The sequence below is a fragment of the Alligator mississippiensis genome, chromosome 4 (genome assembly GCF_030867095.1).
Source record: "Alligator mississippiensis isolate rAllMis1 chromosome 4, rAllMis1, whole genome shotgun sequence".
Lineage (NCBI taxonomy): Eukaryota > Metazoa > Chordata > Crocodylia > Alligatoridae > Alligator > Alligator mississippiensis.
Genome location: NC_081827.1, coordinates 153,924,105 through 153,949,227, shown reverse-complemented (window position 1 = coordinate 153,949,227; position 25,123 = coordinate 153,924,105). Strand labels below are relative to the sequence as shown.

At 48.3% G+C, this 25,123-nt stretch overlaps 1 protein-coding gene across 1 annotated transcript in view; it reads right to left on the bottom strand.

Annotated features, from left to right (window-relative positions):
• Nucleotides 1–21,696, bottom strand: part of CLCN1 (chloride voltage-gated channel 1) — a 73,824-nt gene extending 52,128 nt beyond the window's left edge. The window contains exon 1 of the mRNA XM_059726249.1: nt 21,508–21,696. Within this exon, the coding sequence (XP_059582232.1) occupies nt 21,508–21,696 (189 nt within the window). The remainder of the gene's footprint in view (nt 1–21,507) is intronic.
• Nucleotides 21,697–25,123: the final 3,427 nt, after the last annotated feature.

Sequence of the window (25,123 nt, the reverse complement as noted above, 5' to 3'; positions counted from 1 at the left end):
ACAGTGTGGAAGGGACCTCAAGGTTTATCTTATCCAAACCACAGTCACCTCCCATCATCCCTAACCACTGGTAGTTTGAATTTAGTTATGAACTGATGACAAATCATCTCTTCTCTTTCTTTGAACTTAACAGTATCATTAACACCACATTTTGATGTGCAGCCCTGTTCTGAAAAGCATCTCTAAATAAATGCTGTGATGGAACTCTATGGTGCGTCTACACGTGCCCCTGACTACGCAGTTATTACTGTGCCGTCCCAGCAGCACACGGGTCGTTTTGACCCTACTGCACAGTATCGTTGGTGGCATGGTTCATCCCCACTAATGCTACATCACTACAGCAGACGTAGCATTTTGTGTAGGCATGCCCTATGTTCATCATCTCTCAGTGACTTCAGATCAAATTTTTCACTTTACAAGCTGGGTTTCTGGTTGTAGCTGTGTTGATCTAAGGACATAGGCAAGCAAAGTTCTTAGGGTAGATGTGGTATGTTTTATTAGAAAACAAAAGGTAGAGCAGGGAAGGGAGGAGGGAAATGACAGAGGGAGGGAGCCAAAGGTAAGTAAGGGAGACTCTACAGTAGTAGTTTTCCAAAGTAGAAAAGAGGCTGTCTGTGAAAAAGTAAATACAGTAAAAGCTGAGTTATCTGGCACCTTACAAGACGGCAAACTCTGTTAACCGGCATGCCGGCTTGTAAGGGCTTGTAAGGGAAAAGTGAAACACTTGCATTTTGCAGAGCCCCCATGGCCCAGGGGAAAGCAGCCTGTGCTGTCGAGCCCCCACAGTCCGGGACATAGCAGCCTGCACAGATCCCCCCTCCCTGTCCCTGGGGGCCCATGGGGCCTGTGGAAGGGGCGGCAATGTGGCAGGAGGGACGGCAACACCCCAGACATGGCAGGACAGATGCGGCCTGAACAGGCAAAGGCGCCTGTTCGGGCCGCTCAGTTAACCAGCATATTTTGTTATTCAGCACCCTCCATTCCTCATGGGTGCTGGATAACAAAGCTTTTACTGTAGCTGCAAATTAGGAAGACAGAGTAGAAAAGGAGAGGGAGGGGAGGAAGCGGGGAAATGGAAAGGGTACAACATCAGGTCAGGCAGGTACCATGTGAATCAGATGTCAAACAGGTTGTAATATGTCATAAATCCATTGTCTATGTAACCCTTGCTGTGCAGTTCTAACCACGGCCATGTCCAGTTGTTTGGGACCTGGGGTGCCAGGTAGCTCTACCTCTTGCTGAGCTCACATAGGAGTGACCAGAGGCTCCCTGAGAGGAAAAGCTCCCTTTACAATAGAAAGACCTTGCAGACTCATAATTAACTGTTTACAGAATTTAATTATATACAGGAAATACTTGCTACATGCATACAAACAGTAAATAATATCAAAAGTTTGAAACTCTCTATTTACGATACACAAGGATGAGTCTATACAAGAATAACAGTTGATAATTATTTACACCTAAAGGGTGCTCAAATCAATGAAGACAAAGCTAATAACTTAGGCACTATGTTAAATACTCAGTGTATTAAATCCCTAATTAATTATTTGCAACTAATAGCCAGGCACCCCGACTTATGCCCAACAAATGGATGGAGAGGCAGTCCCTCAGTCCTCTCATCACATGTTTGTGGGCTCCAGCTGCCTCGGGGTATCCCATGCAGGCCCAGGCGTCTTGCAGTCAGCAGAGGCTGTTTCTACTCAGACCCCTGAAAAACACAAAATTTTCTCCCGGGTGTACTTGGTAGCCATGTTGGTCTGAGACAAAAGGACATACAAAAAACTAGAACTTGTGGTTCCAAAATGATACCTTTTGGTCTAATAAAAGGTATCATTTTGGAACCACGAATTCTAGTTTTTTGTATACATTTTTCTCCCCGCACTCTTCTTTGCCTGGGCATGGCCTCTCCAAGCCCACAGAGCTGTTTACACAGTTAAACACACAGAGGGAGATCAAGTTGCCCCCAGCTGACCATGCAGCACCTCTGGGCTCACTTTTCCTTAAGGCACTCAAGCACACTGAGGCTTCACCTCAGGTTGTGCCTTCCTAGATCTCAACCCACACACAGGCATTCTGGGACCTTTCCCTAGCTGGCATCTCTTTCCACCAAGCTGTCCCAATCCCACTACTGTCCTTTCCCCAACCACTCACACAGGGGGTTTATCGCACTCTTACCGATCCCCTGCCCCAGTCTCCAAGTCCAGCAGGGAATCGCCTTCCTACTAGAGCAGCGTTTCCCAACCGGCCTGCAGCAGCACACCGATGTGCAGTCAGGCATGCCCAGGTGTGCCGCAGCATTTGTCCTGGAGCCATGGCCCCTGCCTGCTGCTGCTGCACAGCCAGACAGATCGGGGGGCATGGCTCCAGCCAGTGATGCAAAGGCCGCGCCACCCACTTCCCCCTGCTCCGCAGCGTTTGGTCACTTGAACTCCCCCCGGTCTGCAGCATTCGGCCACTCGCTACTACCCCCCATCAGCCGGTGTGCCGTAGGGTGAATGAGGCCATGTAAATGTGCCACGGGGTAAAAAAAGGTGGGAAACACTACTCTAGAGGCTTCCTGGGGCTGTGTCCCCACCCCAAGGAATTTGTTCAGCTCCCTCACAAACTCCTCATGCTCGTCCTAGGGGTCTGCTCTCTCCTGCTTGACCCTTCAGGTGCTCCACTGGCCTCTGGCCTGCCCATGAGGGGTCCAGCAGGCACCCACAGGGTGGGACCCTGCTGAAGGCTCTTCCCAGCCCTTTTCACGCAGCGTGCCTCTCTCTCTCCATTACGGGGGTAGGGAGACACTCTGGTTTTAAAGGGAGCCGCCCAGACAATCCCTGGGCTGGAATTTTCCCAGGCTCCCAAACTGCTTTTTGAATCTTGCATCCTTTTGCTGAGGACAATCTGAACTAGAAATATGGTGCCCTTGTTGGGACAATCTCCCACAAGCGTTCAGGCAGAGCCTGATGTAGAACACTTGGAAGGTCAGTGCCTCTTAAACTGCCTGTTACATCTATATTGAGTCTACACAGAACCAGCAATCACCCTAAGCCAGGGGTTCCCAACCCCTGGGCCGTGGCCTGGTACTGGGTTGGCTGCTGGTCCACAGGAGAGTTGGCTGGTGGACTGGAAGTGACTGCAGACCAGCAAACTGCAGACTAGAAATGACCGGCAGCCAACCCTTTTTTATACTGAGTATAAAAAAGGGTTAGCTGCCTGCCCGCAGTATGCTGGCCACGTCCGATCCGTAGTTTGCCAGTCTGCGGCCACGTCTGGTCCACGGTGACTTCCGGTCCATGGTTTGCCGGTCCTCAGCATAAAAAGGTTGGGAACCCCTGCCCTAAACACACCAAGAAAGCTGTAATTTACAGCCAAGCTCTTCAATTCCACCAAGTTTGCACCAAGGTGAATACCCATGATCGCCACCTCACAAATCTCAAAAGAGCCTTCACCCAACAAGGACACTCCTCCAATGAGACAGATTGCACTTTTGAAAGAGCCACCTGGATACCATGTGACGATTTGAAGCAGTACAAAAAGAAAATCCCCGCAAACCGCACACCATTAGTTATGACCCTTCCCTGGAACGTACACAGAAAATCCTCAGTTACAACACATACTAGAAGAAGACCCAATTCTTAAAGAGCTCTTTCCAGAACTACCCATCCTACCCTTCAAACAAGCACTGAACCTCGCTAACCTCATCACCAGAAGCAAATTCCCTAAGACCCAAACCACACCAAATGGATTCAGACCATGCCAGGACAAGAAATGCAAAACCTGCCAACACATCACCACCCCCACAATAACCACACCCCACAATAGAACCATTACCATTCCTGGGCCTTACACCTGCATCTCCAGAAAGGTTATATATATCTCATCTAGCGCATGAAATGCCCTGATGGAAAATAAATAGGAGAAACCAAACAACAACTGAACACCAGAATGAATGCACACCGAAAATTTATCGAAGACAAGAACACCCAGTTACCTGTGGGGACACACTTCTCACAGGACAATCACTCCCTCTCCAATCTCTCAGTTCTAATCCTCTAAGGAAACTTACAAAACACCTTTCGTAGTCAAGCCTATGAACTTCACTTCATAAATCTACAGGATATAAAAAATCATGGACTCAATATAGACATTGGATTTATGACACATTACAACCTGCCTAACATCTGATTCACCAGGTAACTGCCAGACCTGACCTTGTACCTTTTTCTTTCCCACCCCTTTACTCCCCCTCCTTTTCTACCCTTTGTCTTCCTAATTTCCAGCTATTTACTTTTTCATTTTCAGCCTCTTTTCCACCTTGGAAAACTACTGTAGAGTCTCCCTTACTTAGTTTTGGCTTTTTTCCCCCTTGTTTCCCCACTCCCTTCCCTGCTCTACCTTTTCTTTTCCTAATTTCCACCTATTTACATTCTCACTGACATCCTGTCACACTTTTAGCTTCTTTCATTCCTTGGAGTCTCAGAACAGCTGAGACTTCCTATGCCTGAAGAAGGATGATTGTGCCCGAAAGCTTGCAAAAAAACTTTTTTCCAACTACTCAGTTGGTCTGATAAAAGATATCACATCTACCCAAAGAACCTTGCCTTTACAAGTAAGGACATTTTTCCTAGCTGCCAGCCCTACACATTCAGCCTGGGATCCAAGAAGTGTCTCTTTCACAACAAATCATAAATAGTGCTGCTAAACCAATTATGACCTCACTGTTATCTGTACATCTACATCATCTTTGAACTATGCCCATATTTACACCTCTACAAGGTATAGTGGCATCACTCTAAATCTAATTTGCCCTAGAGGGCATAGGTGGTGGAAGAGGGGGGCTAACAGGGCTTAGCCCCCTACAAATATGGGGCAGCAGTAGGGCCACAAGGCAGCCCTGCCATGGGCTTCCAGCAGCTGCAGCAGAGGTGGGGAGGGAGTGGGAGTGGGAGTGGGAGTAGGGCTGGAACTAGGGCAGGTGTTGCACAGCCGGTGGAGCATGGGACTGAGCCGTAAACAGTTTGTCCGGGGGGGTGCAGCTCCCACTGCTACGTGCACCCCAGGAGGCATGGGGGGCATGTGCCCCCAGATCTGTGCAGGGCAGGGCAGGCTGCTGCTTGCTATGGACTGGGGCCGGGGCTGCACCGGGCTCTTCCCCAAGGGGGTGGGCTGGACCGGGCTGCACTTGGGGTTGGTGGCGGTGGCACTGGGAGGGGGCTATAGGGAGGGTGGGGCTCCAGCCACCCCAAAATTCACCTTAACCACCGCTCCCAGTGCCACAGCTGCTTTCCCTGAGCATAGCCTGGCCCTACTACCCCACCAGAAACAGCCTCGCCCTAGCCTGCAGCAGCTGCCTCCCCTTGCCCCACACACCAATCTGGGGCACATGCCTGCCCCCCATCACCTCCCAGGGTGCACACAGCAGCAGGAGCCACTGCCCCCTTCCTGCACCAGGTGTCCCATAGATAAACCACTCACAGCTTTGTCCTGCACCCCACCCCAGATGTGCAGGGCAGGGCCTCAATCTATCCCCCCACCCATGGACCTCCCCCCCAACAGACTTACCTGCTGGGGGGTTGGGTGCATGCGCACACGCTCATCCCCCCCAAATATTTTTTTCTCCCTTCACCTATGCTGGTGGGCCTCTACGACAGAGATGACAAGCTAAATGGGAAGATCTAAGACTGAACCTTAATATGCAGAGGGGGTTTAAGAGACTGCTTTTAGAAAAAGGAAACAGCACATTTTGACTTTTTAACTAAGGATGTTTGATCTTGAATCACCAAAATGATAAATTCTGAGTCCTACAATGCCACATATACAGAGCCAATTGAGAGAAAAGCCAGATTTTGCCCCTGCCGTTTTATATTCTATCCTTAGTGCCCCAGGAGGCTGCTCAGTCCCTAGAATGTCTCTGAAACACCTCAGTGTTTCTGCCTTGTCTCCCCACAACTATTGCGTTTGCATATCTTTTAACCTTTCTGCATAACCCTCAACATCTTTACCATCTTTTTCTGAACGCTCTCAAGGTTATGCAGCCTACTGACAATGTTATGCCTTACAGTGAAGCCACTCCCCCAGACAGCTCTAAGCTGCAGTTGTTAGAGCAAAACAGTTGCTTCCTTCATTTCCAGTCTCACCTGTAGGGGTCTACTTAATTCATGGTTTCATGGTTTTCACGATCACCAGGAAATATTGCATTGGCCACGACTTCCTGCAAAATCAACCTAACCCCCACCCCCCCAAGTATATTTTTCATATAATAAACTGTTTTAGAATGTCCCAATGCTTACCACAATACAAAAACAACATGGCAATCACGGCAGCCATAGATCATGTAATTGAGAGTTACTGTCTGGTAGTGATGTAGACTAAGTGAAGGCACCAGTCAGTAAAGTGAAAATGTTTTGGTGCCATGTTTTAAGAAGTTAAATATAATGCTTCATCCTGAAGATGAGTGAAAATAAATTTACTTTCCATGGAATTTGCTATTAAATTATATGGCAGATGACTCTCCACTAATCAGTGGTGAGGGGTGGAGCCACCAAGAAAAGCCCACAAAATTGGGTCTTCATGCTGCAACCAAGCTGTGAAAATTGCGTTGTCCCACGGTGAGTTAAGTAGACCTCTACTCATCAGACAAGTATGTTTTAGGACTGAAGGCTTCTGTATAGTCCTTATACTAACATTGCTGTCTCCATACCACTTCTGGGGGCTGAGCCTGGAGCAGGGGCAGAACTGGGACATTGAGATGGTAAACTGCATGGCTGGCAGTGCCATAGAGGAACAGCCAGCCTGTGGGCTTTAAGATGGCTGCAATCTACCCTAGAGCAGGCACCCAGGCCTGGCAATACTCCTTGGCACTGTCCTTCAGAGAAGACAGGGAAAGCATATAGTATCGTATTGCCTGTTCTACTTTCTTTTTTTCTGTTTTAAATTGAACAATGTAATTTATTTTCAGGGAAGAGGAAGATGAGTATGGTGTGGGCAAAGTTCCCTCTAAGGTGTGCGCGTATGCGACCGTGCACAAGTAAAAGTCTGGCCATGCACCAACTTTTTCAGGCCATGCACCCACCGGGAGAGGAGCTGGGCTGCAGCATGGTACACTACTAAAGGTAAGCTCCTCCCCGAGGCGAGGCGAGGTGAGGAGAGGTGGAGGCAGAGGCAGGGGCCTGGCACAGGCTCCACCGGCTCTGGGGAACTGCTCCATGCCCCCACATCACCTCGGGGAGTGAGGAGGCACGTAGTGTCAGGCCTGGGGAGTAGAGCACTTCCCCAGACCTGGCGGAACCCATGGAGCAGTTCCCCGGAGCCGGCAGAGCCTCACTCGGAGCAGGCAGCAGACTCTCCCCAAGGCAAGGTAAGGCAAGGCAGGGATGGAGGCTGGGGTAGGGGCTGACGCGGGCTCTGCTGGCTCTGGGAAACTGCTCTGCAGGCTCTGCCAGCTCCGGGGAAGTGCTCCATTCCCCAGCCCTGATGCCACATGCTTCCTCGCTCCCTGAGGTGATGCAGGGGAGCGGAGCAGTTTCGCAGAGTCCACACCAGCCCCTAGCCCCCAGGCTCCAGGCCCCAGCCCCTGCTGCCTGCCCTGGTTGAGGAGTGAGGAGCTTACTTTCAGTAAGTGTCCCACGCTGCACTGAAAGGGGGAGACAGGACCAAAGTGGTGCGCTCACAGACCTCTACTCCTTAGAGGGAACATTGAGAGTGGGACCAGCCACAGCCCCACTTTGGTAGGAAGAGGTATGGCTTTGGAGGGATGGTGAAGTGGGAGCTGGGACATACTCTCCTGGATGCAAGGCAGGGGAATGAGAATGGATAGGGATGGGAGGGAATAGAAGGGAGTGGAGAATTGTTTTCTTTTACAGAGCAATTGAGTGTGGGTTGGGAAGCAAAGTTGGGTCTGGCAGAGGGAATGCTCTCCTTGGTCAGATGCAGGGGACTGGAAGGGAGTGGATTGCTTTGGAATTTAGGAGGCCTTGCAGGGAAAGTTTTTTGTTGCACCTTATGTTGATATTTATTTTGCTTCTATATTTTTTGGTCTTTTTATTGTGAGTCACCCTGCATCTTTTTTGGGAAGGGCAGCATAGAAATCTAATCAGTAAATAGATACAAATCTACCATTCCTTCACACTACTCTTTGACATTTAAACATAAAGCTCTCCTTCCTGTGTCACTTCATTCAGTAAAGTCCACAGATATATATGTCAATGCTTAATAGTATAATCACTAGGGCTGTGTGAAGCTTCGGGTGGTGATTCGATTTAGAGGAGATTCAGCCTGATTCAGTGGCCGAATCTCTGAATCAGAATCAAATCAGGGGACCAGTTTAAAGGTCCGAATTGATTCAAAGCTCTCCGAATCTTTGGAACAGATTCGGAGAGCTTTGATGATTCAGGCAGTCCCTGGTGGCTGCAGCAGGGAGCTGTAGCCACTCTGAGCTGGTAAGTACTAGGGGTGGGGGAGGGGACCATGGGTGGAACCCTGCCACCCCCCCAACCCTTCCCCTCCCCCAGCCCCCCCTGGCCCCCACCTACTCCCCCAGCCCCCGCATGGTGGCCCTCCCCGCTCGGTACTTTAAAGGAAAGCCCCGGTGCTCACGGGGTGCTGCCGGGCAGGGGGCAATCCCTGCTGCCCTCCCACTGCCCCACGCTGCATGAGGGGCTCTGCACAAGCCCCTCACTCCCCCAACCCCCTACAGGTGCCCCACCTGGGCCAGCTCTGGCCCTTTAAGAAAAAAAAACAAGAAAAGCCCCGGGACTTACCACTGCTGCAACGGCCTTGGGGCTTTGGGAGCTCATGCAGTCCCCCATGTGGCATGGGGCAGTGGGGGGAAGCAGGGATCGCCCCCAGGGGGGTTTCATTGGTTTTTTTTTCTTAAAAGGCCGGAGCTGGCCCATGCGGGGCACCCATGGGGGGGCTGGAGGAGCGAGGGGGGGAGTTCAGGGGGCTCATGCAGAGCCCCCCATGCAGCATGGGGCAGTGGGGGGCAGCAGGGATCACCCCCCCACCCAGCAGCACGCAGTGACCCGGGGCTTTTTTTTTCACAAGTGCCGGGAGCTGGGGCGAGCGGGGCAGCCATTGCCAGGCTGGGAGAGGGGTGGGGGATGCGCCTGGACTAGTTGATTCAGCGATTCAGAGATTCAGCTGCTGCCAGATCTCCAAATCAGACTCAGCCAAATTAAATTGGGACAGTGATTCAAATCATCAAATTAAATCACTGTCCTCCAAATCAGCTGAATCCAAATCTGAAGCGAATACTAGCCACTTCGCACAGGCCTAATAATCACACATTGTAGCACAGTATAAACCGGGGCAGGCAATTATTTTGGGCAGAGGGCCACTTACTGAGTTTCAGCAAGCCATTGAGGGCTGCATGACAGGCAGCCCAGAGCAGATTAATATTAATTTTCTAAATGTTTTAGGGGCCCCGCAGGCCGAATAGAATGGCCTAGCAGGCCGCATCTGGCCCCCGGGCCGCATCTTGCCCACCCCTGGTATAAACCCTTGAATCCTTCTCCATAGTGGTCTAGTTTCTTCATTTAAAATCTATAGTGCCCCAACTCTTGTTCATGTTGCTTTCCTTAACTCTGTAATTAAGCTATGGGTCCACTTCACCCCAGAGAGATGATTGGCATAGAATCCCTACACCAGTGGTTAGAACATATGTGCCAAATGTAGAGCTGATGCAAAATCTTTGTATTTCTGTGGAAGTGTACACACTTAAACCAGGGCTAAATTTGGCTGTGTGTATTTTAATCTAATTTCACAGCCTGTATGGATCCCACTTCAAGATGCTGTGATTTCTGCATATCTCATGAACTAATCTAAGCTGTAGGAGAAACCTCCAAGAACAAGCCAAGTCCTGCACAGTGTGGATAACTGAAACAATTAAAACATCAGATATGCTAGAGTTCTGTAGCACAGTATGGAGTATTCAATGCAAAATACCCTCTAGTTAAAAACACCACTGGGAATTGGTGCAAATGCTCTCCAGTATTTACACAATACCCATTTGTTAATGTGGGGTTTCAGTTGCCAATATCTCATGGTGCCTTGAAGTGTTTGCACGGTAAAGAAAGGACACTGGGTTCTCCTGAAAAGGTGCTGCAGCAGCTGTGGGTGTGCCTGGGATTCCTGAAATCAACTGAGAACCTGAGTTTTCTTGCAGGCGTGTAAGTCACAGGACTAGCAATGGATTCATAACACTTGGAGAAATCCTAGAAATCTGGCAACATCATTCATGATTGTGGCATCTGCAAGTGTTTATAGCCAACTCTGTTTTCATTTAGAAGGCACTTTTGAAAAATTGTATAAATGTGAAGGGTTTGCTCAGCACTTCATCCTTTATGCTACTCATCTTCATCCAGCCTAAATATGCACTGAATCCAGAGGCAGTGGTAGGTCTAGGATTCGGAAAAGGATTGTGTGGTCAGAATCAGGCCCCAAACCCCTGGGGCTGGCCTCAAGCAACATAAATGTCTGGCTGCCCAGCTCCAGTAGGATCAGGCTCTCAGCTGACTTGGCAGATAGGCTCAGAAAGAATAAGGGCCTAATCTGGCTGGAGTCAGGCAACCTGCCCCCTCTTCCTGAGCTGCTTCTTGCCCACACCCCATCCTTTCCTGCCTCATCCCCCCCAGAGCTCCCTGCCTGAACTTTCCACCCTTTCTCAGCACCCCTCATGCTCTCTGCCCACCACTTGCAACTCCCTGCTCCTGCCCCCACTGCTCCCTTCCTGCTGCCTCCCCACCCCAGCCCACTACAACCAGAAAGTATGCACCATCCAGCTCACTGAATCCTAGCCTGGAGGGCATGGGAATGTCTTGCCCCATCAGCCCTGCCCTGTCCAGCCCTGCCCTGCCCTGCCCTGCAGAGTGCTCACCCCAACCACAGGAGAATGCACACTTGATTGGCTGCTAGGAATGCCACTCAGCTCCATGTCTCCAATCACAGCAGAAAAAGGGAGACTTCTAACTAAATTTCCTAGCATGTCCTTGAACCAAAAAGGCTAGCAGGGTGAGGTTTGCTGATGCTGCCCCATCCTCCACCACCACTAGAAGATGTAACCACATCACCATACCCAGCCCCCACGAGATCCACCATTGTCCAGAGCTCCACGATGCAACTACAAGTGTTCAGCTCTGGTAGAATGGAAAAATTTTAAGTCCTCAAAAGAAGCCAGAGTGAAAGGAGAAGAGTCTGTAGTGGGAGAAACAGACTCTAGGTCCTAATAAAAGTGACATCTGTCACACAAGCAGCCCCTTGAAAACACTCTACAGCCAGGCCCTGCCAGATGGACACGGCTGCAGAGTGCTTTAAAAGTGCCAGATCACACAACAAATTAACCTTCATGTCATGAGGGTTCAGATGAAGGTGCTGCAAAGCAGAGTGCCTTCATTAACTTCTGTCTGTCCCTGATGCAATCAGAGCAGGGCTGATGCAACCCAGCCCCACCTCCAATGCTGTCTGCAGGAAGGGACAGGGTTAAGGAAGGGGGAGGGAGCTCTGGTCAGGGGTTTGTCCAGCCTGAGCAGGGGGGGAGGGAGGAGGTGGGGCATGGATTGGAGCCCCCCCCCCCCCCCCCCAGGCTGAGCAAACCCTAACCTGGAACTCCCTCCCTTCCCTTCTCCCCCCTCCCATCCTGCAGACAGCTTCTCCTGGATTGGCTCCAAAGTGGAGCTGGATCCCGCCTCCCCTGGCCAGATGCAACAGTGAATGTGGAGACCAGCCTGGGACCCCCTCAGCTGGGTGGATGGGATGGTGCAGGCAGATCTGCAGGGAACCGCAGGGCAGGGAACTGGTGCCCATTGCAGGGACATGCAGGAAGCAGATTGTGGCTCTGCCTCAGGCCCCCAGCCTTGGCCCCACACTGTCACCACCCTGCAGTTCCAGGCCTGGCCCCAGCCCTGACCCCGGCCACCCGTCCTGTTTCCAGACACCCACCTGTGACCCCATCACATCTGCCAAGCCCAGCGTACTCTGACTGCAGGGGTCCCAGGCCAGCGTCCATGGAGACCCCACCCACCCGTCCACCCACTCTGGTGCCTCTGGAGGTAGGTCAGGCAGTGGCGGCAGGCACACACCTGCTCGTGAGTGGAAGTGGAAGGCAGTGCTGGGAAACCAAGTCCACTGCTGCACCATCCCTACCCCATTGCACCACCGCCATACTGCCTGGCCCAGTGGACTACAGCGCCCCACATGCGGGGATAAGGCAGGCTGTGCTCTACACCAGGCAGCAGCTCTGTGCCTAGGACCAGGGGACTCACCACAGGTCAGATGGAATCACTTGGTGGGCCAGATCGGGCCTAGGGGCTGTATTTTGCCCACCTTTGCATCAGGTGGTACCATCTTATTGTCCTGCAATTTTTCTAAGATGTCATGTTTCCAGGTGGACTGCCAGAATGGCCCACCACCAAGCTGAAGGAGATGCTTTGGTGCCTCTTCTACAAGGAGATGGGCAGTCTTGCTCCAACCATCCCGCAGTTCCAGTGAGGAGGAAGCTTCAGAAAGCCTCAGCAGAAACCTCAGAGAGGAACACAGCCTTGGTCCAGATACTTTTCCAAAACATTCTGATAAGCACCTAGATACCCAACAACCAAACACCTACCTACTCTTGCTAATATGCACTCTTGCTAATATGCACTCAGATTGAAAGTTTCTGTTGCTATTCAAATTATTTGTGCATATGCTAATAAGTGCATAATTTTCATGGACTGCCATGCATTGAGCTGCTTTACCAGCTTGACTGCAATACCACTGCAGCAACAAAAGAGGCTTCTCAGACAAGAGCGCGTCTAGTTCAGAACTGAAGTTTTCTCTACTTTCAACTAGGCTCAGGGACCAAGTACTGGAAGATGAGGGGACGCTGGAAAGATCCCAGGTATACAGTCTTGTTTATGTATTAGGTTTCCACAGGTGTTGCTGTCCTCCCACTCTCCAGCTTTGGGAACAGGGCAGAGAGGCATTTGTTTGAGAAGCTAAGACAGGCAGCTCCTTGGCACATGCCCTTCAGTGACCCAGTTTTGCCCTGAGAATGCATTAAAAGCTCATGTTCCCCTGCTGCTGCTTGCCCTGGAGATCTTGGCACTTCACACCTCTCGTAATTTAGCCCTTCTTGCTGTCACCAGCACAGCACACATTCACATGCTTCTTTAAGACTTTCAGTGTCAGGAGGGGGATGTGCAATGCTTGAATCAGCAGAACCAGACACTTCAGTTAAAGTATCACAGGGCGTATGAGAATCACCCATTGCCTGAACCACTTTATCCAGGCTTTCTCACTTGTAAGTGACACTTTGGGGACACCAGCTGTCAAAAATGTCCCTTGGTTTTCCCATGTGTAACATAATGATTCTGGCCACTTAGACTTCTGTCAAGAAACAGTTACACTGAAACCAAAAGGGTGGCTGTTGTTTGCTTAAAGTCAACCATACCCTCTGACAACCCCTGGGAACCCCTCCACAGTGGTTTCCTACATACAGCAGACATTTGTAGGCATTTATCATGTTCCTCCTTCCCTATGCATAAGATGACCAATCATCCCACATTTGTCCACACAGTAACAGGTTTGGGAGATCCTAGTGCCCACAAGGGGTCCCTGAAATCATAATTTTTCCCCAAATTTGGAGATACTTCAGCAGTGAAGGACAGCATTGTACTGAGACATCATGCTGACTCACACAGGCTTTTTTGTTTTTGTTTTTGTTTTTTTTTTAAGGAAAATTTTTCATGTTCCAAGCCAAATTAGCCAAATCAATTCCAAATCCATGAGTCATTCATTCAAGAATCATAAGTGGCCCTACTACTGGCAAACATCCTCCACCCCTATCTGGGGCTTCAGATGCTTCCAAATCATTTGGCGAGCATCCTACTTGCGGGCCCAAGCCCGGAGGCTTGGGTCTCAGATGCCCCCAAATCTTGCTTGCCCTCAGCTGTATGGGTGCAGGAGCAAGCTAGGGAGGAGTCAGCTGTTTCCATAAAGTCGCATAAAGCATAAAGCCAAGATCTTCCTATTGGTAATGGAAGTGAGAGGTTAACGATACATTACCTCCACCTGTGTACTACCCCTTGCCAAAAAAACAGTTATCCCCAGCAACTAGGAAAACCACCTTAGTGGTCATGGTATTTCCCCTGCCAGGAAAGTCTAATTCGCTAGGGTGAGGGCTAACTAGCTGCATTGGAAGTTGATTCCCACTGTCTGCCACCTAGACTAACTCCTCCTACACAGCTACAGGGAGCCTGCTCTGACGCGCTGGAAATCCAGCAAACTCAATTAATCAAGTTTGCTGGAGCACGGAAATTGATGTGCTCCAGCAGGCTTCCATGTCACATGTATCCATGTCCCTGTGCTGAAAAAATGGCAGCAGGGCACCTTGAACCAGACTTGATGGTCTTATAGGTCCCTTCTGGTCCTTCTTTCTATGATTCTATGTTCAGTGAGCTTTAGTTGAAAGTGCCCCGCTGCCATTTTTCAGCATGGGGATGCTGATACAAGTGACACATGGCCGCTTTTAACTAGCGTGGCTTGCTAATTAAAGCACCCAGTGCCACATCCCTGAGCACATGTAAAAATGTCCATTAGCTCTACTTCTCAAGAGTTCTAATTTGTTTTCTTGTAGAGTCATATTAAGGCATTTAACTAAACTACTTCTGACTCTGGTTAATGGAGCATTTCCACATTTGGCACTGTGCCCTGGATTTTGGTACTCCAAAGTTGCTCGCCTTTCTTAAGCACGTGGGTGGGTGAGTGAGTGAGTGCATGTGCACATGGCTTCTCCAGGCCTATGGAATTGTCTCAAATAATAAATAGAGAAAAGCATTGTTTGGGCAGAGTAGGACAAAGCCTTGAAAATGAGAGCAACTGCTATTTCTAGCTTGTAGATGCATCAGAAACTCCCAGTTCTTGCCAAGGAGAAAGATTATTCACAGCACAGAACATCACATGTTCTGCTGCAGATGTTGGAGGGGAAAGTCCCTCTCCTACTGGTACTGGTCCTGAGAATACATATTTGGAATATGGTGACAAACTTCAGTAGCAGAAAGTGGGGAAAGCTGCAGAGGATCCTAAGAAGCAGCTAGAGAGATGGACCTGTAAGGAAAGATTAAAAGAGCGAAATATGTCTAGCTTCACTAAATGATGCCTAAGGGGGAATATGATAACAGCCTGTAAATAGCTGAAGGATATAATCACTGAGGACACTAAGGAATGGAAAGAAGATAGAAATACATACAATTAAATGTGTTAAAAATAAATTTCAAGACGGATGTAAGAAAACTTTTCTTAGTGGTGAAATCGAATAGAGGATAGAATCTGATAGAGCATAGAATAGAATACGTTCCCAAAGAAAGTTTGAGATGTATCACTTGACATATTCCAGTGAAGTCTAGAAAGAATCCCAAGGAATAGATATGTATGCAATGCTTAGATCAGAAGATTTTCTCATTGTTCATTCTTGATCTGGGCTCCCAGACTCATTTGCCAATACATCTCAGTCCAAAACTCAAGCTGTTTTGTCATTTATTTCAACCAAACCACCAAGTTTTCTACCCCTTACTATTCTAATCCTAGACACCCTTCTTCCCTTCCCCAGGTCTACCAGTGCATACGCATATCTCTAACCTCCATCCTGCTGTGCAGACTGGCTACTGTTCCAATCCTGGGCTTTTCAAAGAGATCTACCAATGCTTCCTAAGTATGCCCTGCAGCTCCTTCTCACCCATCCCCTCACTATTCCAGGCCTGGGTTCCTCACACAACTCTGCCAGTGCCCCTTCATCTTAGCCCACAGCCCTTTGTTATTCCTGTTCCAGTTCTGGGACCTTCATGCTTTACCTTTTATGAAGGCTATGAAATGATAAGACGTTAATACATTTCTTCTTGGTCTTGATGCTTAAGACCTCAGCAAACTAATTTCATGCATCAGTTCAACATCCAAATAAGTTCTAGATGCAACACCTGGGACATGAACATTTGTCCCAACCCCATCATATCTCTAGCAGCAAATGCCGTATAATCACGACACCTCCTAGTCCCCCCCCTCCCCTTGCCCCCAATTTTCATAAGTCTGGCCCATTCCTCAGAGAATTCTCTGATGCAAATATCCTTCTATAGTGAAATGAATAACCTATGCTCCAAGATCCAATACACTGTCTGGGACTGTCCTGAGAAGGCTTCTTCTTCTTCTGTGCACCAGTGTCTATATATAAGTGATTTTATCATTATCATAGGAGCACTTGCTGTGGACCTCATCATACTAGGTGCCATTCAAACACAGAACAAAAAGTTCTGACAGCTTTTCCTCTCTCTTTAGTACAAGACACAACAGATGGATATAAGGAGACAGGGAAGCACAAGAGATATTAGTGAGAGGACGCTACACACCTGAAACCTAAATGTTGTCTGATTTTATAGTCCTCTAAGGAAAGTTTTAAGTCTGATTCTGTGAGAAAGGCACAGATATGCATATGTACATGAGGCTGTCTTTGAGTGGAAGTCTGTGTGACTCAGCATGTGAGCAAGGCTGTTTATGTATGTGTATAATATGGGTGTACATCTGTGCAAAAGGTGTGTGAGGCTGTGGGTGTGCATATACTATATATGTTTATACTAGGTGTGTGAGAATGTGTGCAAGTCATGTTTGTGCAGGAATTTATGTAAGTCTGTGAATATGTATGTACATGCAAGTATACATATATACATCTGCATTTGAGACTTTATGCACTTGATATTATATGTAAGGTAGCCTGTGTCATTCTGTGTCTGTGCTGTCAATGAATTTGCAAGTAGATATATGTGGTTCATGTATACAAGTGCTGAAGAAAAATGTGTGAGGCCAAGTACAGAAATATATATGTATTTGAGGAGTTGTTCCATGTCTGTGTGTGACAAATGTTCTGATTTCCTATTTCCTTGTGCATGAGTGTATTTGCACTAAAATATATACACAGAGGGCACCAAGAAGAAAATATGCATGTGTATTTGTATTTGACTTAATGGGGGCACGTAGTTGCATAAGTGAGTGCATGCTAGTGTCTACTTTATCAGCCTGGGAGCACATGGGGGTGTCATGTGGCTCTGTGTGAATCTAGGTAGGTCTATTTATGTATGGAGGAGGTTTTAGAGCCTTTGCCTGCAAGCACATGTGTTTAATACAGTCACATGCATAAACTATATGTGCTCAGGGTATGTGTCTGTGTGTGTTTGTCTAGTATCAATGAGTGCCTATACACGTGCAGAGGCTGCTCCATTGAGCTGTAATTACAATGCACCACAGCAGATTCAGTTAATCGAGTCTGCTGGAGCACGGTAATTACTGCACTCCAGCAGACTGTAGTGTCATGTCAGCATCCCTGTGCTGAAAAATGATGGCAGGGGTGTTTTAACTAAAGTGCATTCAATGAGTTGTAGTTAAAGCGCCCTTGCCACCATTTTTCAGCACGGAAACACTGATACACATGATGCTCTGGGCACTTTAATTAGAGTGGCTGTTGGAGCCACTCTAGTTAAAGCTCTCCCTCCCCTCCTCCACCTCCTGGAGCATGTCTATAAACACCAAATTTGTCTGGCAATCTGTCTGTTATAGCCATTCATTAGAAGGAAATAATTTAACACTTAATTTTATTTGCAGACATCTTTCAATTTTTAAATGTTGGTTCTTCCAAATTATTCACTGAATGGTTCCTCTGAATATAATTCAATCTAGGACACATTTGTCAATTCCTAGTTCAACCCCCGGCTCAAAGCAGGACCATCACCAACTAAATCATCCCAGCCAAAGCTTTGTCTAGCCAGGTCTTAAAAACTGACAAGGATAGAGAGTCCATCACCTTTCGGGATAACCTGTTCCAGCATTTTACTACCCTTCTAGTGAGAAAAACTTTCATACTACCTAACCTAAACTTCCCTGACTGCAACTTGAGATGGTTGCTTCTTGTTCTGTCATCTGCCACCACTGAGAACAGTCTAGCTCCATCCTCTTTCAGACCTTACTTCAGGTAGCTGAAGGCTGCTATTAAATCCCTTCTCAGTCACCTCTTCTCTAGACTAAATAAACCCAGTTTCCTCAGTCTTTCCTCATAAGTCTTGTCCCCTAGCCCCCTCACCATTTTGTTGCCTTCCGCTGGACTCTTTCCAATTTATCCACATTCTTTCTGTTAAACCGGATACTCCAAATGTGGCCTCACCAGTGCTGAACAGAAGGGAATAATCACTTCCCTTGACCTGCTGGCGACAATCCTATCAATGCAGTCCAGTATGCCATTAGGCTTCTTTGCAATAAGGACACACTGTTGGCTCATATTCAGCTAATTGTCCACTGTAACCCCCAGATCCTTTTCTACAGAGCTGCTGCCCAGCCAGTCAGCCCCCAGCCTATACCAGTGCATGGGATTATTCCGTCTTAAGTGCAGGACTTTGCACTTGTCCTTGTTAAACCTCATGAAATTTCTTTTGGCCCAATCCTGTAATTTGTCTAGGTCACTCTGAATCCTAGCCCTACCCCTTGCCCCCAGGGTATCTACTACTCCCCCCAGCTTGGTGACATCTGTAAACTTGCTGAGGGTGCACTCTGTGCCATCTTGCAGGTCATTGGTGAAGACATTGGACAAAACCTGCCCCAGGACCGACCCCTGGGGCACTCTACTTGATACTGGCTGCCAACTAGACATTGTGCCATTGATTACTAGCCTCTGAGTCCAGTGCTCTAGCCAGTTTTCTGCCCACCTTACTGTCCATTCATCCTGCCCATACTTGCTTAGCTTGCCTGTGAGAATGTTGTTGTGGGAGACGGTATCAAAAGCCTTGCTAAAATCAAGGTACAGCACATCCACTGGTCTCCCCACATCCACAGAGACAGTCACCTCATCAGGTTGGTCAGGCATGACTGTGAATCCATGCTGACTGTTCCTAATCACCTTCTTCCCCTCCAAATGCTTACAAATAAATCCCTTGGGATCTGCGCCATGATTTTTCCAGTGACTGAGGTGAGGCTGACTAGTCTGTAGCTCCCTGGATCCTCCTTTTTCCTTTTTTAAATATGGGCACTGTGTTTGCCCTTTTTCAATCATCCGGGACCTCTTCTGATTGCCATGAGTTTTCAAAGATGATGGTGGCCAGTGGCTCTGCAATCTCATCACTCAATTCCCTCAGCACCCTCGGGTACATCTTGTCTGGCGCCATGGACTTGTATATGTCTAGCTTTTCTAAACAGTCCCTAACCTGTTCTTTCACCACTGTTGGCTGCTCACCTCCTCCCCAAACTGTGCTGCCTGGTGCAGTAGTCTGGGAGCTGATCTTGCCTGTGAAGACTGAGGCAAAGAAGGCATTGAGCACTTCAGCCTTTTCTGCATCCTGTCACAAGATTGCCTTCCCCATTCAGTAAAGGACCAACATGTTCCCTGATTCCCATCTTGCTACTAACATACTTGTAGAAACCCTTCTTGTTACCTGGAAAGTGCCTGGCTAGCTACAACTCCAATTGCACTTTGGCCTTCCTGGCTTCATCCCTCCATGCCTTAGCAATGCTCTTATATTCTTCCCTATTTATTTGTCCAAGTTTCCACTTCTTATAAGCTTCCTTTTTGTAACTTAGTTTACTGAAGAGTTCCCTGCCAAGCCAAGCCGGTCTTCTGCCATACTTGCTAGTTTTCCTGAGCATCGGGATGGTTCATTGCTGCATTCTCAGCAAAGTTTCTTTAAAGTACAGCCAGTTCTGCTGGACTCCTCTCCCACTCAGACTGGCCTCCCAGGGGATCCTGCCCATCAGCTCCCCCGGTGAATTGAAATCTACTATTTGGAAGTCTGAGGTCCTTACTCTGTTCCTCTCCGTCCTTCCCTTCCTTAGGATCCTGAACTCAGTCATCTCATGGTCACTGGTGCCCAAGTTGCCATCCATTACTACTTTCCGCACCAATTCTTCCTTGTTTGTGAGCAGCAGGTCAGGAAGAGATTGGCCTCTAGTTGGCTGCTCCAGCATTTGCACCTGGAAGTTGTCCCCAACACTCTCCAAAAACTTCCTGGATTGTCTGTGCACTGATGTATTGCCCTCCCAGCAGATGTCAGGGTGATTGAAGTTCCCCATGAGAACCAGGGCTTGGGATGGGAAATTTATGTACAGGAAGAGGTAAATCAGTCTCCAAGACAGCTTTGACTCATCACTGAGTTGCATGAGTATTTGCAAGACCATATCTTGTAAGACCAACAATTAAAATCCATCTGTTTTTTAAAAGGAAACTGAAAGGGCCTGTGGAAAGCATCCATGCAAAGTACCAATATTTATTCAAATGTTCAAAAATACCTTTCTGATATATGCACAATGCTCAGGACTAAACCTTTATTGCTGAAAATTCTCTTTGGCAGGCTACCTTTGAGCATATGGGCCATAAGGTAGATATGTGGATCTCCCTAGGAAATAATCCAGCACAGGAGAACTTGCTGCCAGGTGAAGATCAGCATAGCCCATTCCTTGCCCTCTTAGCACACGAGTAGAGACACAGGGTCAATGTCTCAGACAAGGCCAAGGGAGGGAAACCTGGGGAGGGGGCCAAGGCATGTCTATGGTTCTCAACTTTTTAGATTCAAGGTACCCCACATTAGACTCAAGACCCACCCCCCCTCAGAAAATGTCAGCTCTTTGCTTTTACTCATTTTTTGACTACAGAAAAATAATAGAGCAATTCTTCTGCTGCAACAACTCAGAAAGTGCACCAAAGGTCAAGATATTTTTTGACACTCTGGGTTTCTATTTAAAATTTCTGGGTTTATCTTGTGAATTTTATTTATCTGGATCATACCTAACAATGCTAATATTACGTAGCACCCCACAACACCCTTAAAAGGCTCTCAAGACATCTCAGGGTGTCTTAGACATTTTATTACAGCTTCTACCCCCATTAGTGCTACAATGGCCAAACACAAATAAGAATCAGTTTAAGAGCTGAGCAAGCTTCCTCTGCACCAGAGACCAAAACAACTTCCAGCAGCTCTACCAGTGAGTGTCTGTGTATTGGTATCTGTGTAATTCTGTATATATGCATATGCACAAGCTGCCTCTGCCTGGTTCTTGCACAGGGATAAACTGGGACTTAGATGTGTATGCCTTAGTTTATTCATCTGCATGTGTTCTCTATGTTTTTCTCCCCTAATTTTTCTAGATATTGTTACCATCATGTACGGGTGCTGTGGGGTTGATGGTAGATTTTGCTTATCACACTGCATGAATGTTAAGTGATACGTTTTCATTCCCCCATCCTACTTTCTATCTGTGTGTCTTCTCTGGACACGAGAATGACAATCGACAGCAACATGAATGCCAACAGCATTCTTACATGAAAGTGTCACCGTGAAAGGACCAACTCCTGCTCTGAGGGTTAATGAGAGACAGGAGAGATTGGTCTGGCAGGTCACTCTGATATGGCTATGTGTGCAATGGCACCCCCACCAGGATTCCCCAAAACCATTTCAGCTTCCTTCACCCACTGGCCCCACTGAGATTTACATGACCCCAGATGTCCCCACTGCCCAGCCCTACCTGTGGGTAGCTGAGGGTGCTCTCCAGGTAGTTCAAGTCGTCCCCTTTCCCCCCGGTCTCATGCCTTGCCTCCATCGGGATCCCGTAACTGTTGCATTTCTCAAATCGGACATAATCGTACTGGGGACCAGCATCCCAAATGGCTGAGCTTGACCTGGGTTCCTCTGTCTTGTGCTCTGAGCTCTCCATTGCACTGCCCCCTCCCTACTCTTAGCTGTGACGATGCTGTTGCTCCAAGCCCAACCGAGAACCATCTAACTGTCTGACCTGCAACATGGCCAGCAGCATGGCCCCTCTCTTGCACTCCTGCTCTTGCTTCTTTTCTCTGTCTCTCCCTTTCCCCCCACCCTCCTCCTTGTGTCTCTCTCACTTTCTCCTCTTCCTGCCCAAAGGCATCTGGGGCAGTGATTGCACAGTTTAACTATATTTATAGCAACCTTCCTCTGTCACATGACTCCCCAGTGCCACATCTGATCTGAGCAAAAGGCATTAACTCCACCAGGATTGAATATCAGGTGTGTGCAAGTAGGGAACCCTGAAGGAGAGGGAAGAGAGGCTGGAGAAGACAACAGTTTAGAAGAAAAAGGGTTACTTCAAGAAACAGAAAGAACGACATATAAAGTAGGCAGAAGGAGGAAATAGAAAAAGGCAGAAGTGCTGTCCAAGGGTTCTCCAGCACAACTCCCCTGTAATAAGTGATCCATATTACTGTGGAAACAAAAGTCTCTCTCCAAAATTCTTCCAGCTGCTAACGGACTAAAAATCATGAAGCACCAAGGTATCAGGGTAAGGGGCACAGTGAACCCTTCCCCCCGCCTGCTCCTTGTGCTGAATACTGCAGCAGACCAAGGAAAGGTCAAGAAAGGTATGTATACAAATTCCCATGCCTCTCCAGCATGGTTTTGGTGTTTAAGGCCCTCACACCACACCAGAAACAGTGAGTGGGAGAGGAAACCTGCTGAATCTCTTGACAGCACTAATTGCAATTCAGTATCCCCATCCTGGATATCTGCCTTTAGGAACTGTTCTTTTTTAAGATCACTGAACTGAGTTTTGTGATTCACACATGCTGATTGTTGAAGCAATAACTCTCTATTTTAATTTATCAACAATATCATCAGTGTGAGTGTTACACGGATTTAAATATTTGCAATCCTGCTTTTTGTAGACATGTCACTCTTTCTCAGTGTAGTAAGTACCTGGCAGTCCCATGCTTCAGGGCCTTCTTTGATCTCCTGCTGGGGCTAGGAAGAGTTTTTCTTCTCTCATGGATACTTTATTGGCTTCCTTTTTTTTTAGAGTTTTCTCCCCTCCTTCTAAAGCATTAGATATTGGCTCTAGCTATGTCTGAGGGGTTTGAATGTGGTCCTCTGGTGCTTCTCCCAATGTTTAGAGACTACCTACAGTCCTGTGACAGAATTGGCCCACAAGGATGGCCATAATGCTCCTAGTGGCCAAACTACCTGTCTCCTTCACCTCTTTAGGGTAACTTCCTCATTGTCCCATCTGCCATCCCTTGATGGAAATTGTATTTTCCAATGAGAGGCTGTTCCCCAAAGTCCTTGATTTTGTGCTCCTGAATCCATACATGACCTAGCTGATCGGGCCTTATTGGCCCTATTCATGCCATAAGGCACTAACTCACCTTGGGGGCATTAATCGTGGCCTCAAGTTGCCCCCATACCCATGCCCATGGCTCAGAGTTGTCACTCCATCATTATTTTTCTTGCCTGAGAGGAGTGAAAACAGGGCTAGAGAGCACACAGTTTAGAGGGGCAAGAACCAAGGGCCAGCGAGCCTGCAGCCCAAGAGGGGCAGAGATCAGGGCCAGGAGCCGGCAGCCCGAGAGGGGCAGGAGCAGGGCTAGTGATCTCACAGTCTAGAGCGGGGCAGAGTTTGGGGCCAGAAGACCCATAACCCAGAATGGGGTGGCAATTGGGGCCAGAGAGACCATGAGCCAAGAGGGGCAGAAACAGGGGCTAGAGGGCCCACAGCCCAGGTAGGGCAGAGATAAGAGCTCAAGAAGCGAGATAAGAGCTTGAGCCTGAGAAGCCAGACCTGGTGTGTTGGCTCTAGGCCAAAGGGACCAGCCACAGCAGCTGGGGGGTGGAAACCGGGAAGGCCAAAGCCCCAACAAAGGAGTGGAAGCCTAAGGTAGCCTGGTGGCATGGGATAAGGTGCCCACTTAAGTGATGACTGGAAACATCTGAGAGGCATGAGCTTGACAGTGGAGGTGCCTGGAGGTCACAACTTAATGCCTTAAGGCAAGCAAGGTCAGAGATGACCACTGGGGAAGAAAGAGCACCTTAAGCTAATCAGTCCCTGAGGCCAGCCTCCCTTTCACTAAGTTTCCACCAAGACATGATGGGAGAGAAAATAAGGCGAGACCTTGAGAGGCAAGGAAGAGAAAGTCTGGCCATGATGAAGCAGCCTTTATGGGGCATCATAACAGTTCTCAATTGCCTAACCTGTTACACTCGCCCACCTAGTTAAAAGCAGTCTGTGCCCTGCTACTTCTTTCCCTATAAGCTGCATTTCTCCATCCTGCCTACTGTAACCTGCTCCTGCTTCCTCCCAGTAAGAGGGACAGTGTTCCCTTGCAAGCTTTTGTGTTCCTCTGCAGCATGGGGCATGGTCTTCCTGGAATCATCTGACCATATATTAACCCATTGCTTCTCTATCATTGCAATGGCAGGACACTGGCAGTGGCCTCATCTTTTCTGCTTTTCACCTGTGGCATTTTGAAAGGTATTCTCAGTGTCTTTGATTTTGTGTCTTGTAGCTGCAGCACGTAAGGGTTTGGAATGGATGACTTCTAGGAATTTATGGGTAAATGGTTGCCTGCCAAAGCTGTGGACTGGCAGGCCCTGTCTGGTCCCAATTCCTATGCTCTTTTATGGGTTCTCAACCATGACTGCCCTCTGAAATCACTTTGTTCTGGGGCACACTTCCCCATAGACCAAAACAGCTGGCATCTTCACCTTCCTACTACCTCCCATTTCACGGCACTGCTTGCAGCCAGGCCAGGAAGTGACTGGGTCTGCCTGGGTCATCTAGCTTGACAGACAATGTTAAAAAGAAAGACCATGTTCCTTTTACACACCCCAGCAGCAGCTTTTAATTATGTCTTGGGCTTTGGGTGGCTCCAGGATCACAGTGATAGGGATGTGGTTGCATCTCCTTTGGTAGGATGGTGCATGCACAGTGAAGAGAAGTCACTGCACATTAGGTCTGTGCGAGTCGGGAGCGATCCTATCCGGCTTCAGATCTGGCTGCTTCAGATGGCTGTGATCCAATCCAGAGCTCTGGACCAGGTCTCCTCCTTGATCCGGCCGAAGCGGCTACGAAGCTTCAGAGCTGCCTCGGAGATCCGGCCATAGGGTATAATGGGGAATCAATGAAGTATCTATAACTTTGTTGTTTCTTGTCCGATTTTGATGAAACATGCAGGGATGGTAGCCTCTGCTGAGAGCATGAAATGTGCCAAGTTTCAAGAGTATCGGTGCAGAGGTTTGGGGGGAACTGTACCCCAAATTCTTGAAAGCCAAACTCATGTCACAGCTGTGTGTCACACCACAGGGGGGTCAAAACTGCAGGGCTGGCAGGTCTTACTGAG